This window comes from Octodon degus, unplaced genomic scaffold (genome assembly GCF_000260255.1).
Source record: "Octodon degus isolate 3935 unplaced genomic scaffold, OctDeg1.0 scaffold00021, whole genome shotgun sequence".
Lineage (NCBI taxonomy): Eukaryota > Metazoa > Chordata > Mammalia > Rodentia > Octodontidae > Octodon > Octodon degus.
The window spans coordinates 13,557,319-13,571,675 of record NW_004524597.1 but is presented as its reverse complement, the minus strand read 5'-3'; the positions used below and the strand labels follow the sequence as shown (position 1 = coordinate 13,571,675).

The following is a 14,357-nucleotide window of genomic DNA, read 5'->3' as shown; positions in this document are numbered from 1 at the left end:
CTGAGCATGTTCAAGTTCTCACTCTGAAGAAGCTAGTAGTCTTTTTTTCCCTCTGTACCTGTTTCTTTGCCAGCTACATTCACTCCCTTACTTGCCTAACACATGGATATTAAATACAGAAATTACTGGTTCTAGGCAGTCAGATATAGTTCATCTGTAGCTTAAGAGAATATATTTTATATTTCAAACTTACCTATAGCTTTCCCAAGCTTAAAGAGGGACTTAAATAACAAGTACTTTAAATCAGGGATAGTTAAAAATGACATTTGTACAGTGTCTTATAGAACCTCTCTCAAGTTACATCTCTGCAAGTTTTCTGTATTTTAAACTAATGCATAAGGCTCTATATTTATCCCTGTTAAATGTCAACAGGTTGGAGTCTAGCCTGTCAAGATCTGTTTGGATTCTAATTTTGTCACTGAACTTTGCTATCCTCGCTTTGTGGCATCCTTTTCTAACCAGCCAAGAGTGACAGTAATCTCCTTGGCATGGAGGCACCAGGAAGCCTTAAGCAGGACAGGCAGAAGAAAACGTAGGAGAACAAATTAAAGGAGCAGGCTCAATCAAGCAGGGAAAGAAGCATCAATCAGGAAGAGCAGGGGCAGGCACAGAGCTATCAAAGAAGCAAACAGAGTGCTAACAACTGCTGCTGTGGAGTGCATTATACATCATCATCAAATATATGCTGTGACCTGTATGTGATTTTAAGAAGAGATTTTATGCTGTTGTTAGCTCATGAAAACAAAGGACAGGAGAGTATTTACAAAGTAGGGTTCATTTTATCATTTCTCAAAAGGCATAGTAGTTTCCTTAATAGTGGTTTTCTCTGATGAGGGGAAGTGGAGGTTAAACAGAAAGTCTTTAATTTCTCCTTGTACTTTCCATTTGAGGTTCTTCCTCCCTTGTATGTTCATTACTTTAAAGCTCAGCAGATTTTGCACCCTTGCTGAAGAATTTCAGTTCAGATGCTTCTTTTCCATTATTTGTAAATAAGAAAGTAATAAGGTAAATGATTGGCTAATATGTATTGTATCTCTAGTACCAGTAGCTGCAGTCCACTAGTAGGCAAAATACATGAACTTATACCTTTAAAAATTTTTACATAATGGCTGGGGATATAGTTTAGTGGCATAAGCATCTGCCTGGCAAGCGCAAGGTCCTGAGTTCAATCCCCAGTACTCAAAAAAAAAAAAAAAAAAAAAAAAGTTTTACATGGGTGGGCAAACATTTTAGGACATAATGAACCAAATGGAATCTTAGAAAATACATTTTGAAAAACGAAATGGTTGGGGGCCGGGGAGATGGCTCAGTGGAATGAGTGCTTCCCTGGCAAGTGCAAGGACTTGAGTTCAATCCCCGGTTCCACACACAAAAAAAGAAATGGCTGGGGCTGGGGAGATAGCTCAGTAGAATAAGTGCTTGCTTGGCAAGCACAAGGGCCTGAGTTCAATCCCTGGTTCAAAAAAAAAAAAAATTAAATGGTAGCAAGCATGGTGGCACATGGTTGTAATCCCAGCACCTGGGGATACTGAGGCAGAAAAATCACCATGAATTCTAGGCCACCCTGGTATACACAGTGAATTCAAGGCCCACCTGAACTACATAGCAAGACCCTGTCTAAAAAAAAAAAAAAAGATGGTCCCAGGTATAAGGGTGAACTTTTGTAATTGCAGAGATTTGGAAGGCTAAGGCAAGAGGATTGCAAGTTTGTTGCCAGTCTGGGGAACTTTGCATGGCTCTAACTCTAAATTTTAAAAGACATATACAGTTCAGTGACAGAGCATACCTGCATCAGTCTCTAATACTACCACCATCACTACTACCAAAAAAGAGGGAGGCGCTACATAATGGCAACACAAACCGAACACGGGCTACTAGCAATGTCCCCTTATGGAACGACCACACAAAAATCTCTAGACAGGCGCAGGTATACCCTGGTATCCTCATGCTCAGTCTTCTTTATATAGGTCTGCTTTCCCCCTCATATGTAAGCAGCTCCAAACATCAGTCTTTCCCTTAAGTACTTATAAAGACCACCTTGTTAGGTGATTTATTCAACTGGTTGCCTGTGAGACCCATCTAGGAAGAAACATCAAAGCTCTTACCCACAGAGGTTCTAACTGAATGCCATACAGAAGATAAATTTAAAACTCCTGGCTATTCTCACATGCAGCCTGGGCCAAGTATCACTGGTTAAGAGCTGTGACCAGTGTTTTCTATAATTTATATGACTCATACACCTGTTTTGAAAACACCTCTTTTCACTATTAGCACAGAAATATACTACACAGTTAAAACTTTGAGGTGACATCTTTCTGTTTTCTGTGCATTGATAAGTGCTGCACTTCATAGCTTACACAGTTGGAGCTGCTTTTTGACACGACTAGAAGAAAACTAGTTAGGATTCATAATAGAATTTCTGTATCACAAATCATTCAGCCCTTCTTTTTTGTGAATCACAGTTTTAAAAGTCCTCAGCCTTTCAGTTCTTTTCCTCAATCAGATATCACAAACAACAACCACTTTCCAACTCATATTTAAGCACAAAAAGAAAATTTAAAAATAGTATCTCAGCCAGGTATGGTGGTATATGCCTTGTAATCCTGCTACTACAGAGACTGAGCCAGGAGGTCACAGTAACTTCAAGGACAACCTGGGCTACGTAGTGAATTCAAGACAGCCTGGATTACATAGCAAGACCCTGGCACAAAAAAAAAAAAAAAAAAATAGTACCTCCTTAAGCTTACAATCTTATAGGGAAAATAAATAATAAAACCATGAGATTATAAGGGGAATCCTAAAGGCACCAGCACAGAAGAATGACTCTGACAAGTCAGAGATAATTTCTGGAGAGAAGGCCTTTTAAACAGATACCAGAAGAATCAATAGATGTGAGTTGGATAATGAGAAAGCAAGTGGAAAAAATGTGTTCTGGAAAGGATTCTGAGGCAGCAGCAAGACTTTGCTGACTGTGCTGAGCAGAACCTGAAAGGGCATCTTGGGGCCTGGCATATTCATTCTAAAAGCAACAGGCAAGCCTCCCTGGAGGATGTTAGGCAGTTAGACAGATAACCCTGAGAAGCTCACTGTAGCTGTGTGTTAAGAAAATTAAGCAATGATGATAAGACTGGAGGGATACAGACAAAGTTAGTGTGAACACAAAGGTGAGGTGAGGAGCAGTCTAAGGCAATGTCTAAGGCATGATAACAGAGACAGAATGATACCAAAATAAGAAGTTGAAGAGTCAATGTGATGGGGAAAAGATATGGCATGGGAAGAGTCCTAGCTAGAAACTGGAGGAGACATACATGTGTTTAAAAAAAAAAAAAAAGCGGGGGAAAGGGGGACTTCCTTTCTGACCATAATTTGAGGAATCTGTTAACTCTTTTCCAGTAGGCAGCTGTCACAATGGCAGGGACAGAAAACAAGCTACAATACTTTAGTTTGTATCAAACACTGTTCAGATCTTTACATTTATTTATTTAAGACCTACTCTGTGAGGTAATAATTATACCTTTGATTTAACTTGAACATGATTTGAGGACATCCTCCAAAGGTTCATATGTTAGAGGCTTGGTCCTTGGTATGACACGCTGGGGATGGAACCCAGGGCCTTGTGCATGTAAGCCAAGAGCTTGACCACTGAGCCACATCCCTAGCCCCCTTAGTGTGGCAATGTAGAGGGGACAGGACATTTAAGAGGTGGAGTCTAAGGGAGGTCACCTTTGAAGGAGATTAAGGCAGTTATTATGGGACCCTGAGTTAGTTTCCATGAGAGAATGTTATAAAAAGAAAAAACCTACCCCTCATCCTGGCTCCCATCTCACCATGTAGTTTTTCTCTCTCTCTTCTTTCTTTCTTTTTTTTTTTTTTTTTTTTTTTTTTTTTGTCTTTTTAATACAGGATTTCACTATGCAGTTCAGGCTGGCCTACAATTCACAGTGATTTTTCTGCCTCAGCTGGCAGAGTACTGGGCTTGCTTATATGCATGGACCACCAAGTACAGCCTGATTTCTCCTTCTTGCATATACTATTACCCTTGGGTGAGATTCTACACACGTTGCCTTCCACCATGAAATACCAAGTTCAAAAGCCAAGCACCATGGCCTTGACTCTCTAAGAGCTGTGAGTTAAATAAAATCCCTTTCTTTATAAAATTACCCAATCTTAGGTATTTTATTAAGGTAAGAGAAAATTGATTAATACAACTTTTTATCCCTATTTAAAATTTTTATTTTTATTAGTACATGTTTGCAGTACTACAATAACTACATTCATTGTAAAGAACTGGTACATGCACATATGACATCTCAGTTCTTTTTCTTCCCCCTCCTACTCCACTCCTTTTTTTTTTTTTTTTTTTTTTGCCAGCATCTGACTTATTTATAAGTCCTTACAATATTAATTATTATATATACAGATTTTTAATTTAGTTTTTTTTTTTTTTCGGTACCAGGGATTGAACTCAGGACCTTGTGCTTGCCAGGCAGGCGTTTATTCTACTGAGCTATCTCCCTGATTCCTATATATACAGATTAACAGCCAGATTTATCCCTATTTATACATAAAAATTACATACATTGCCCCAAATCACAAAACCCTGAAGTATCTTAGTCCAGATTCCATCTATTAAGTCTTGACTAAACTTAAATTGCCAGGCCCAATCCCCTCATTATACTGGGGACTAAATTTAGGGACTTTGCACTGGGTTACATCCACAGCTCTTTTTAAGTTTTTATGTTGAGACAGACTTCCTAAATTGCCCAGAGTGGGGTAAAATTTGTGATTCTCCTGCCTCAGCTGCCCAGAGTGCTGGGATTACAAGCATGTGCCACCATGCCTGGCTCAGTCTAAATTCAAAGGCCTGCTGCTGCCTCTCCTAATACAGTACTGAGGCTTGTCAAAAAATACACAGATATCTTGGGAACACTGATCATATAGGAATACATAAGATTCCTTGGCAGAGCACAATAAATGAAAAGACAAAGGGGCTCAAAAAGACCCCAAACTGACATGCAAGAGGTGTTCACAGGGAAATGGGTGTGGCAGAGAGGTAAGAGATATTCTAGGGTACTCTCCCAAAAGCAGCAGAGGCAGTTCCTGAGAAAGAAAACAAGTACAGTGTCAAGACACACTGGAAAGTCATGGGAGATATGCAAGCTGCTGGTTTATTTTTACAACAAGGTGGTTAACTATACCTTATACGGCTCAAACTAAAAATGATTTTTTCAGTTTTACAAGGTAAAAGGGAAGAGTACTACACAGAGACAGGCTGTACCTCTCCAAATATCACACTTATACACTATCTGGTCCCTTATTAAAAAAAAAAAAACCACATCCAGGATCATTTGTTGCCTTGGCAAGAACAAATTCAGGGAAATGGGAGGATGAAAACCAGATTTCAGGTTACTGAGGAACACAAAGATGTAATGGAGAAACATTCTTTGACCTTGTCTGGCTTGTTCCTTGGTGTGAAAAAGATTGTGTGCTACACAGACAGAAGAGATGTGAATACAGTTGAACACATATGGGAAGCCACTGAAAGGGAATTGATAAAAATCCAGGAAAGATAAGCTGCTCTTGGGGAAGGGCCCCACGAGAGGACAGGTACAGAATGGAAACACAGGCATCACTACTAATCCCCGTTCTTAGATAATAGGAAGGCAGGAAAACATGAGTGCACACAATGTGCAAACACAGAAGTGAGCACATTACGATGTATGGTTTCTGTTTTCTTCCAAGTCATCAGCTAGCAGCTAACTGGGAGCAGCAGGATCAGGAATTTAAGGAACAGGTAGAGAAGTGTGAAAATGTCTGCAGTGAAGGCAGAGTGTACTGGCTGGCAATAAAGTAACACACAATGCAAAGCAACCTCAAACACTTAAAGTTAGAGACCACAAACCACAAAGTTTCATTCAGGTGCCCTGCAGGCCACAAGCCGCAAGTATTTTCCTGATAATGGACTATATTCTTTCAAGCCATTATAAACTTTGATGAAAACTTAAAATCTGTACTTTTTTGAATGGACCACATTTAGATAGTAATTAAGAACAAGCCTTGGGCAAGATGTAGTGGCACACACCTGTAATCACAGCACTTAGAAGGCTGAGGTAGGAGGATAGGTTGTGAGTTCAAAGGCCAATCTGAACTACATAAAAGAAAATTAAAGAAAAAGAAGAAAGAACAGGCTTTGGAATCAAAGCTGGGTTAGAATCCAGCTCTGCCATTTACTAGCTGTGTAATTTTATATGTTTATGATGCTTAGTAACCTATGGTTAAAAGGAGTCACTATTTGCCTGAAAATTCATGAAGATTAACCAAGATTTTTAAAAAAGATCCCTTGTGTAAGTGGCAAGAGAAATGGCTCAGTAAATCATAACTGTATTACATTATTATTATTACTATTAGCAGCACTATTTTACTGTCTCACATTACTGGCACTGATTCACTTTTAGGGGCAGAACAGAGTCCAAAGAGGAACATATGTCAGGGAACTTGCAACCTCCCACAACCTCAGCTATATAACAACCAAATGACCCAGCCAGGACCCGCTAGATAGCAAGTTTTTAACCTGTAGAATAAGGGGACTAGACTGGTAAAAACTCCCAAGACCTTTCTCGTTTGAGTATAAAGTCAATAATGCTGTATCTGAAAATATGACCTTTCAATTGACCACATTCATTGCTGTACAGCTCTATTATCAACAAGAGTTGAGTCTGAATCCTACTCTTCCTAAGTAAGAAGTATTTGGTTTCTCTGAGGCTCGATTTTCTGTCACAAAACAGCAAAAAAGAAATTAATTTACCGGATTGTAAACATTTAACAAAATCGCCCTTAGGATGGAGCTATTAGCGTTACTTCTCTAGTCTCATCTCTTCCCCTAAAATTTGTTAGAATTCTCCCCCTACCCAAGAGTGACTCGAAAGTAAAACTTTCGAAGCCAGGTGCTCCACAGGGTGCCCTACTTGAACCCTGTTCACACACGTGGCCAGTCCTTATTTTCCTACGAGAACAAATTGGACCTTTATTAAAAAGCCAAACTTTGGGAGTGTTAGCGCAGCCAAAGCGTCTCATTAAACTACGCCTTATCTAACCTTCCTCTTGGGTCACACATTTTGACTACCCTCCCCCACAAAGCCACCTTAGGGACCCACACAACGGACAGATGCGAACTCAGGAGTAAGGGTCCCAAGATGCCAAGTGGGAAACTACTGACTGGACGCGGACCTCAAAGTTAGGAAGCCTAGCATGGAAACACGTGAAAGCTTTTTCTCAGGGACTAACGAGAGGCGTTCTGGTAGGTGTCCGACTCCCATTTCGAGAGTTCTCAGCTATACTGGTACCGAAGACCCTGTCCAACCGCCCTGCGGGAAACAGATTTTGGCCACAGCGCCACGAGTGGGTCCGCACGTGCGGCCACGGCGCAGCGCCCGAAGTTCTCCCGCCGCGGTCCGAGGGGGCAGGTCTCGGCAGCCGTCCAGCAGCGACTCCGCGGGGCGCCCGAGCCCAGCCTTACCTGCAAATGCTCCTGGAAGCGAATGGGAAGAATCTGCGCCATGGTGGGCGCGAGTGAGAGGCACCACAGCCTGACACCCGGCCGACTGACGAGCGGCGGCCAAAGCGCAGGCGCACTATCCCGGGTCAGCCCGCCCTGCGCCCCTCCGCGCGAGGGCACTGCGTCCCACAGCGTGAGCGCCCTGCGTGGGATCCCTCCGCCCGCCCCGAGGGTCCGCGAAAAGTAGTCCCGCGCGCAACCGCGCTTCCAGCGTCCTCGAGGAAGAGCCCTGCTGCTCTGCCACCCGCTAGTGTCTGGATAGGTAGGTGTGCTCCAGAAGGTAGAGAGGGTCCACAACCCCCGGAGGACCAGTGTGCGCCGAACTGTGGGCCAGGGTGTATGCGGGAAGGTGGGCTGGGTCCGAGAGTGTGTTCGGGAAGGTGTTAGCAGTCTGACCTAGGCTGCTGCCCTAGGCTAGGGCTCCTGATGGGAGCGGGCTAAATTCTGCATCCTCCCGGAGCCACAGGTGTCTGCAGAGGTAAATGAAGTCATGCACTAGTCTTATCCAGAACTTTCCCGAGTAGACAGAGGGCAGCGTGGTAGTCGAACATCAAACTCTGGGCTGTGTTCCGGGGCACTTTTGTTGTTGCCCTTCATGTTTCTTTTTTTCTTTTTGGCGGTACCAGGGTTCAAATCCAAGGGTGCTTTACCACTGAGCTTCACTCCCAACCTTATTTATTTACTTATCTGAGGCAGGGTCTCACTACCTTCATGCTGGTCTTGAACTCCATATGTAGCCCAGGCAGGCCTCAAACTCGTGGTGATCCTCCTGCCTCAGCCTCTGAGTGCTGGGGTTATAGGCATACCCCACCATGATAGGGCTTGTCTGTGGATTTTTAATCCTTGTGCCTCAGCCTTCCAACTAGCTGGAATTACAGGCATGCACCACTGACCCTGACTCAGAGTCACTTTTTATTAAGGCACATAAATTACAAAAATATGAAAAGGAATCTTAGAACGTGTGTTCCTTAGCAAGATTCCTTAGCACTTCTTTAGCAGACATCTTTACTGGCTTGAGCTGGTTTCTAGGAAATACTCCCAGAATATCAATGCTAAGAGTTTGAAAAAAATCATCCAACTAGTAGCAAATGACCAATTGAAGGCCAGTGAGGACCACCTGGATTATATGTGGTCACTTAATAGTAGAGAAGGTCAGGGGCTGGGAATATAGCTCAGTGGCACAAGCTCCTGCAGGGCAAGTGTGAAGTCCTGAGTTGGAATCCCAGTACCTAAAAAAAAGAAAGAAAAAAAAAAGCATAAAAAAGTAGAGAAGGTCAGAACTGGTTTGCCCAGGGACCAGTTATTTTTCTCTGAAGCAGTCTTTGAAGATGCGCTTTGCAAGCAGATGATTCAGCTACATAAAAGAAGCTTGTCAGGAAAGGGAAGCCTTTGGCATTCAGCATAGGTCTCACAGGTTTAATCAAAATACTTCCATTGTTTCACTTGTTGCTCAAGCACAAACTTTTTTTTTTTTTTTTTTTTTTAAGTTTATCGGTACAGGGCTAGGGATATAGGTCTGCGGTACAAGTGTCTGCCTGGCAATTTCAAGGTACTGAGTTCGATTTCCTGTACAAAAAAAAGTTTAATGATACAATTTAGGGCTTAAGGAAAATTTTAAGAAATGAATTGGTCCACTGTGGATAACACAGTGATGGTAGTGATGGTGCAATGATTTATTTGTAAAGTAGTTTGACCATCTAGGAACTAAAAAATATGTTAAAGAGTGGAACAGCCAGGCATTAGTGGTGCACACCTGCAATCCCAAGACTCTGGGAGACTGAGGCAGGAGGATCCAATTTGAGCCCAGTGTGGGCAATTTTTTTTTCTGGGCAATTTTATTGAGTCCCTTTCTCAAAATAAAAAGAATAAAAAGGATCTGGGCATGATGGTAGAAGCTTGCTAATCTCAGCATTCTCAGAGGTTGAGGCAGAAAAATCCACAGTTGGAGTCCAACATGGAGAATTTAGTGACTTAAGACCCTGTCTCAAAATTGGGGATGTAGCTTATTGTGAAGTTCCTGTTTTAAAAAAATATTTATTTTTGTGGTACATTGGATTGAATTTAGGGTCCTCCCACTTATTTATTATTTTGGGCCAGGTTCTTACTAAATTGCTAAATTTCCCAGGCAGGCTTGAATTTGCAATTGTTCTGCCTTTGCTTCCCAGAGGTGAGAATTAAAGAGGCATAAAACACCATATCCAGCTTAAAATTATACATAAAGCCCTAAATTTACCTAGTCTACTTCATTGGCCTTGAAGACTAAGGATTCCACAGTAAGAATAAAGTAATTTTCAAGATTGGCAGGACCGATTACCACTTTTTACAACATCCAGTTCCAGACCTCTGTCCTGGGAGTCTCCAGCCATTGTCCTAAACTTATAATCACCAATGTCCCAGGAAGAGCAGAGCAGTACATGAATGAAAGTGCTGCAAGCACAGGCAGTCACTTCATGGAAATCACTCCTCAGATGAGGAGATTTCTCTGGTGGTACAAAACCAGGACTGAGATAAGATCAGTTGGACCCTGGCCCATCTCAGTAACTCATAAATCTAATTTCTGTTTCTTTTTTTTTTTTTTTTTGTGACAGTCTGATCCTCTTCATCAAAGTGTGTCCCCTCAGCTATTCAAAATAGGGTACTTTCCTTATTTTTCCTTACTTTGCAGTTAAAGCTTTTGCTTATATGTTTTTTGTCATCCCTTTAGTCTTAATTTTCGTTATTGTGTGGCAAAGACTTATGCTAGCCAGGGACAGTGTGAGGATAATTTGGCGATATCTGTATACCTACTGTAGTGTTCTGCCTTGGGTATCTGTCCTACAGTTATTGCAACCCTCCACACTGTCAATAAAATTCTAAGGAAAATGAGCAGCTCATGGTAAAAAAAAAAAAAAAAGTTTAAAATAATTCACATTCAAAAAAATAAGGCCCCACAAACAAGAACTGGGAGAAACAGGAGGATTGAGATAATGATATTATTGCAGATTTTAATATGTTTAAAGAACTAAAGGACAAGCTTAAAAATATCATGGGGCAAAATGCACACAGGAAACCTGAAACTATAAAGAATGACTTAGCAGATTTGAAGAACAAAATAGAAATCCTATAAATGAAAAGTGAAATAGAGTATAGTAAGGCCTTAATATAACAGTGTCTGTTGTTGAGTAGGTATGTAGCTCAGTGGTAGAGGACTTGCCAAGAATGAGTAAGGCCCTATTGCCAGCACTGCGAACAAAACAAGACCGTTGTAAGTAAATGAGACTAGAGGAAGCAAAGATACGAACTACGTCAACAGCCAGCTAGCAGTCTTGGTTCACTGGTATTGCTATAAAAATTCTACAAACTGGATAATTTCAAAACAACAGAAATTAATCCATCCCTCCTTCCCTCCCTCTGTCCTTCCTTCTCCCTTCTCCCCCCCCCCCCCCCTTTTTTTTTTAGTAGGGATCTACAGGGTCTACAGGGTCTCACTACATAGATTGGACTTGTAGTGATCTACCTGTGTTTAGCCTCCCAAGTGCTAGGATTAGAGGCACGCGCCACCACACCTAGCCTCAATCACATTTCAGCGCACCCCAGGGGTGGCACAGACAAGGTAGGCCGGGATCGGGGATTGAACCTCCGGCCCCTGCATCTGCCAAAGCAGGCGCTTTAATCCACTGAGCTATTTGGCCATCCCTCCTCCCTCCCTTCTGCCCTCCCTACTTTTTTGGATTTTTGAGACAGTTCTCACTATGTAGTTTAGGCTGACATCAAACGCACAGCAGTTCTCCTGTCTCAGCCTCTGGAGTGCTGAGATTATTGACATGTGCCACCGTAGCCAGCAGAAATTAATTAATTTATTTCTTACATTTCTGGAAGGTTCAAGATCATGGTACCAGCAGATTTGGTGTCTGGTGAGGGCAGCTCCTAATATGGCTTTTTTGGTATGTTACATACCTCTCACTGCTCCACCTGTTGTTTGCAGCACATTTTAAGAAATGAATGGTCCACTATGAATAATTGTACAGTGATAGTATGATAGTACAGTTATTTGCACAGTAATTTGGCCAGCTAGGACCTGAATTTTTTTTTTTTCCTCCGAATGCCTTCAGAGCAGGTTTGGCTGGCTTGAGTTGTGGGGATTGAACCACTGGAACATGAGCCTGACTGCTTTGTTGAAGCAGCCACTTAAAGAACTGAGCTAAGGGGCAGGCCCCCGAGGACCTGAAATATTTTAAAGACTAGAACAGCCAGGCATAGTGGTACACACCTGTAATCTCAGCACTCTGAGAGACTGAGGGAAGAGGCTGTAATGTGTCCTAGCCTGGGCAATTTAGCAGGACCCTTTCTCAAAATAAAAATAATGAAAGGAATCTAGAAATGGTGGTGCAAACCTGTAATCCCAGACTTGTAGCTAGAGCGATTCTCACTGAGCATACTAAAGTTTCCTCTATCAATCCTGTTGGCAGAATCTCACAGGAAATTTCTCCCAAAGCAGAAATAGAGTTAGGATTATAAATACGCACCACCATATCTAGGTGATAGCATGGAGGTCTGCAAGAATACTGTAGGACAGATACTTCAGGGAGAATACTGTTGCCACTGGCCAGCCTGAGTCCTTGCTATATGAGAATGGAAATTAAAACTAAAAGAACAAGAATTTATTAGTGGAGCCAGGGAAATGGCTCAGTGGAATAAGTGCTTCCCTGGCAAGCGCAAGGGTCTGAGTTCAATCCCTGGATCTGAAAAAAAAAAAAAAGAATTTATTAGCAACATACCCCTAGCACTTTAGTTTCAGTTGCACATCAAAAGCAATTTATAGGGGCCAGGGAGACAGCTCAGTAGAATAAGCGCTTGCCTAGCAAGTGCAAGGACCTGAGTTGAATCCCCAGTTCTGCCAAAAGAAAAAAAAAAAAAAAAAAAAAAAGCAAATAAAAGTAAAACAAAAGCAATTTATAAAAGCAAGAAGGATGGATAGAGCTGAAAGACAAAATTTAATAACTGGCATAGGAACTATATCTAAATTCTAGTTCTTATGGGAATTTCCTATAGGTGAGGTTTAAAAGTCTACAGAAGACTTCTGGTTCTAGAGAGTATCAGAGAATGAACAAGAGAATGAATAATTATGGAACCATCTAAGAGCAAGTAAGTGAAAGAGCCTGGCATGGGTGCTACTTTTTCCTAGGGTTATCTGCCAATTCCAGATTGAGTGGCTCTGATGCTAAGAATCTGAGCTCTGTGTGCCACCATGCCTAGCTCAAAGTTGAAAATTTTAAGGATGGGCATAGTGGTTCATGTTTGTAACCCCAGCCCTTGGGAGGCTGAGGCAGGAAGATTGCTGTGAGTTTGAGGCAACTTTGGGGTATGTAGTGAGCTCAAGGCCAGCCTAACTACATGGCAAGATCCTTTCTCAAACACATAAACAACAAAGAAATCTATATAGGAAATAAAATATTTGCAAGTTAGGAATCTGATGATAAACTTTTATTTATATTGTATTAAGAAACTTTTAACAAACTCCATGATAACTTGAGTATGGTGGTGCATATTTATAATTCCATCACTCAGCAGGGTGAGGTAAAAAGATCCTGAGTTTGAGACCACATTGGGCTGTATAGTGAGATCAAAGCTGGCTTGGGTCACATCATAAGACCTGGTCTTTTTTTTTTTAAAACATTTATTGATTGATTGATTGATTGATTGATTGTGTGTGTGTGTGTGTGTGTGTGTGTGTGTGGCCAGCTCAGCCCACCAGGGGGTGAGGCTGGCTGCATGTGGTGCTGGTGGATCGAACTGTGGTCCCTGTGCTTTGCCAAGCTTGTTCCAAGTAGGTGCTTTAGACCACTGTGCCATCTTGCCAGCCCAAGACCTGGTCTTAAAAACCAAAATCCAGAAACTTTATGATAACCTCGGGGGTGTCTAGAAACATGGTCTGGTGTAGTCCCAATAGGTAAAATCTTTGGCTTTTGCTAGAATTGGAGAATTGTTCCCATTTTTACCATGAGAGACAACACTTTAGTGCCTACTGATACACTTTTGGAATGATCATAGCCATGGAATACAATGAAATGTATTCTCTTCAAATCTTATTCCTTGAAATTGTTTAGGTAACATATATGAATGTCATGGAAAAATTCAAGAAGTTTCAATCTTTGGCATAAATGGGTTAAAAACTCATGGTTGAACATTTGACCTTTGAATTGACATTTCAAAGCAGGAATAAAGAAACTCACTAGGGCTCTCCTTGACTCAATTAGGGTTATAGATCTGGAGTAGGATTTTCTAGAAAGGGAAGTTAAAAATAGAAGTCAAAAGAATTGAAATTGCTTACCTGTGACATCCAGGGTCACCTAAGGGTTTTCACAGGAGACAGAGATGACCATGGAGAGGGTGATTTTAGGTTGCCCTGGGCCCCTTTAGACTTCTTCATCACAGTGGGAGATGAGGATTTAGGATGACCTCACTCTTCTCTGGGAGTAGGGACAGGACTGCTTTTTTAAAAATTTCAAGCCAGACATGGTGATGCATACCTGTAATCCCAGTACTCAGGAGGCTGAGGCAGGAGGCTTGCTGCAAGTTTTAGGCCAGCTTGGAGTACATGAGTTCAAAGCTAGTCTAGAATATATAGTGAGACCCTGTCTCAAAACACAAAAGGTTTCTGATAGTATGAACTGCTGGTTTGAATTTAAATAGTGTAGCAACATTGGAAAGTAGAATGGTAGCTCATCAAAAAGTTAACTAGGGGCCCAGTCCTAGCCCAGGTCCAGTGAGTGTGTGGAGAGCTTCCTGCTACCCTGTGCTGGCGGGACCAGTCCCAGCCCAG

The 14,357-nt window shown here is 41.8% G+C and overlaps 1 protein-coding gene across 4 annotated transcripts in view; it reads right to left on the bottom strand.

Annotated features, from left to right (window-relative positions):
• Positions 1 to 7,634, bottom strand: part of Cltcl1 (clathrin heavy chain like 1) — a 137,162-nt gene extending 129,528 nt beyond the window's left edge. For all 4 annotated transcript variants that reach the window (XM_023711719.1, XM_023711720.1, XM_004627991.2 and 1 more), the window contains exon 1: positions 7,517 to 7,634. In XM_023711719.1, the coding sequence (XP_023567487.1) occupies positions 7,517 to 7,558 (42 nt within the window). In that variant the 5' untranslated portion in view covers positions 7,559 to 7,634. The remainder of the gene's footprint in view (positions 1 to 7,516) is intronic.
• Between the last annotated feature and the right edge of the window lie 6,723 nt (positions 7,635 to 14,357).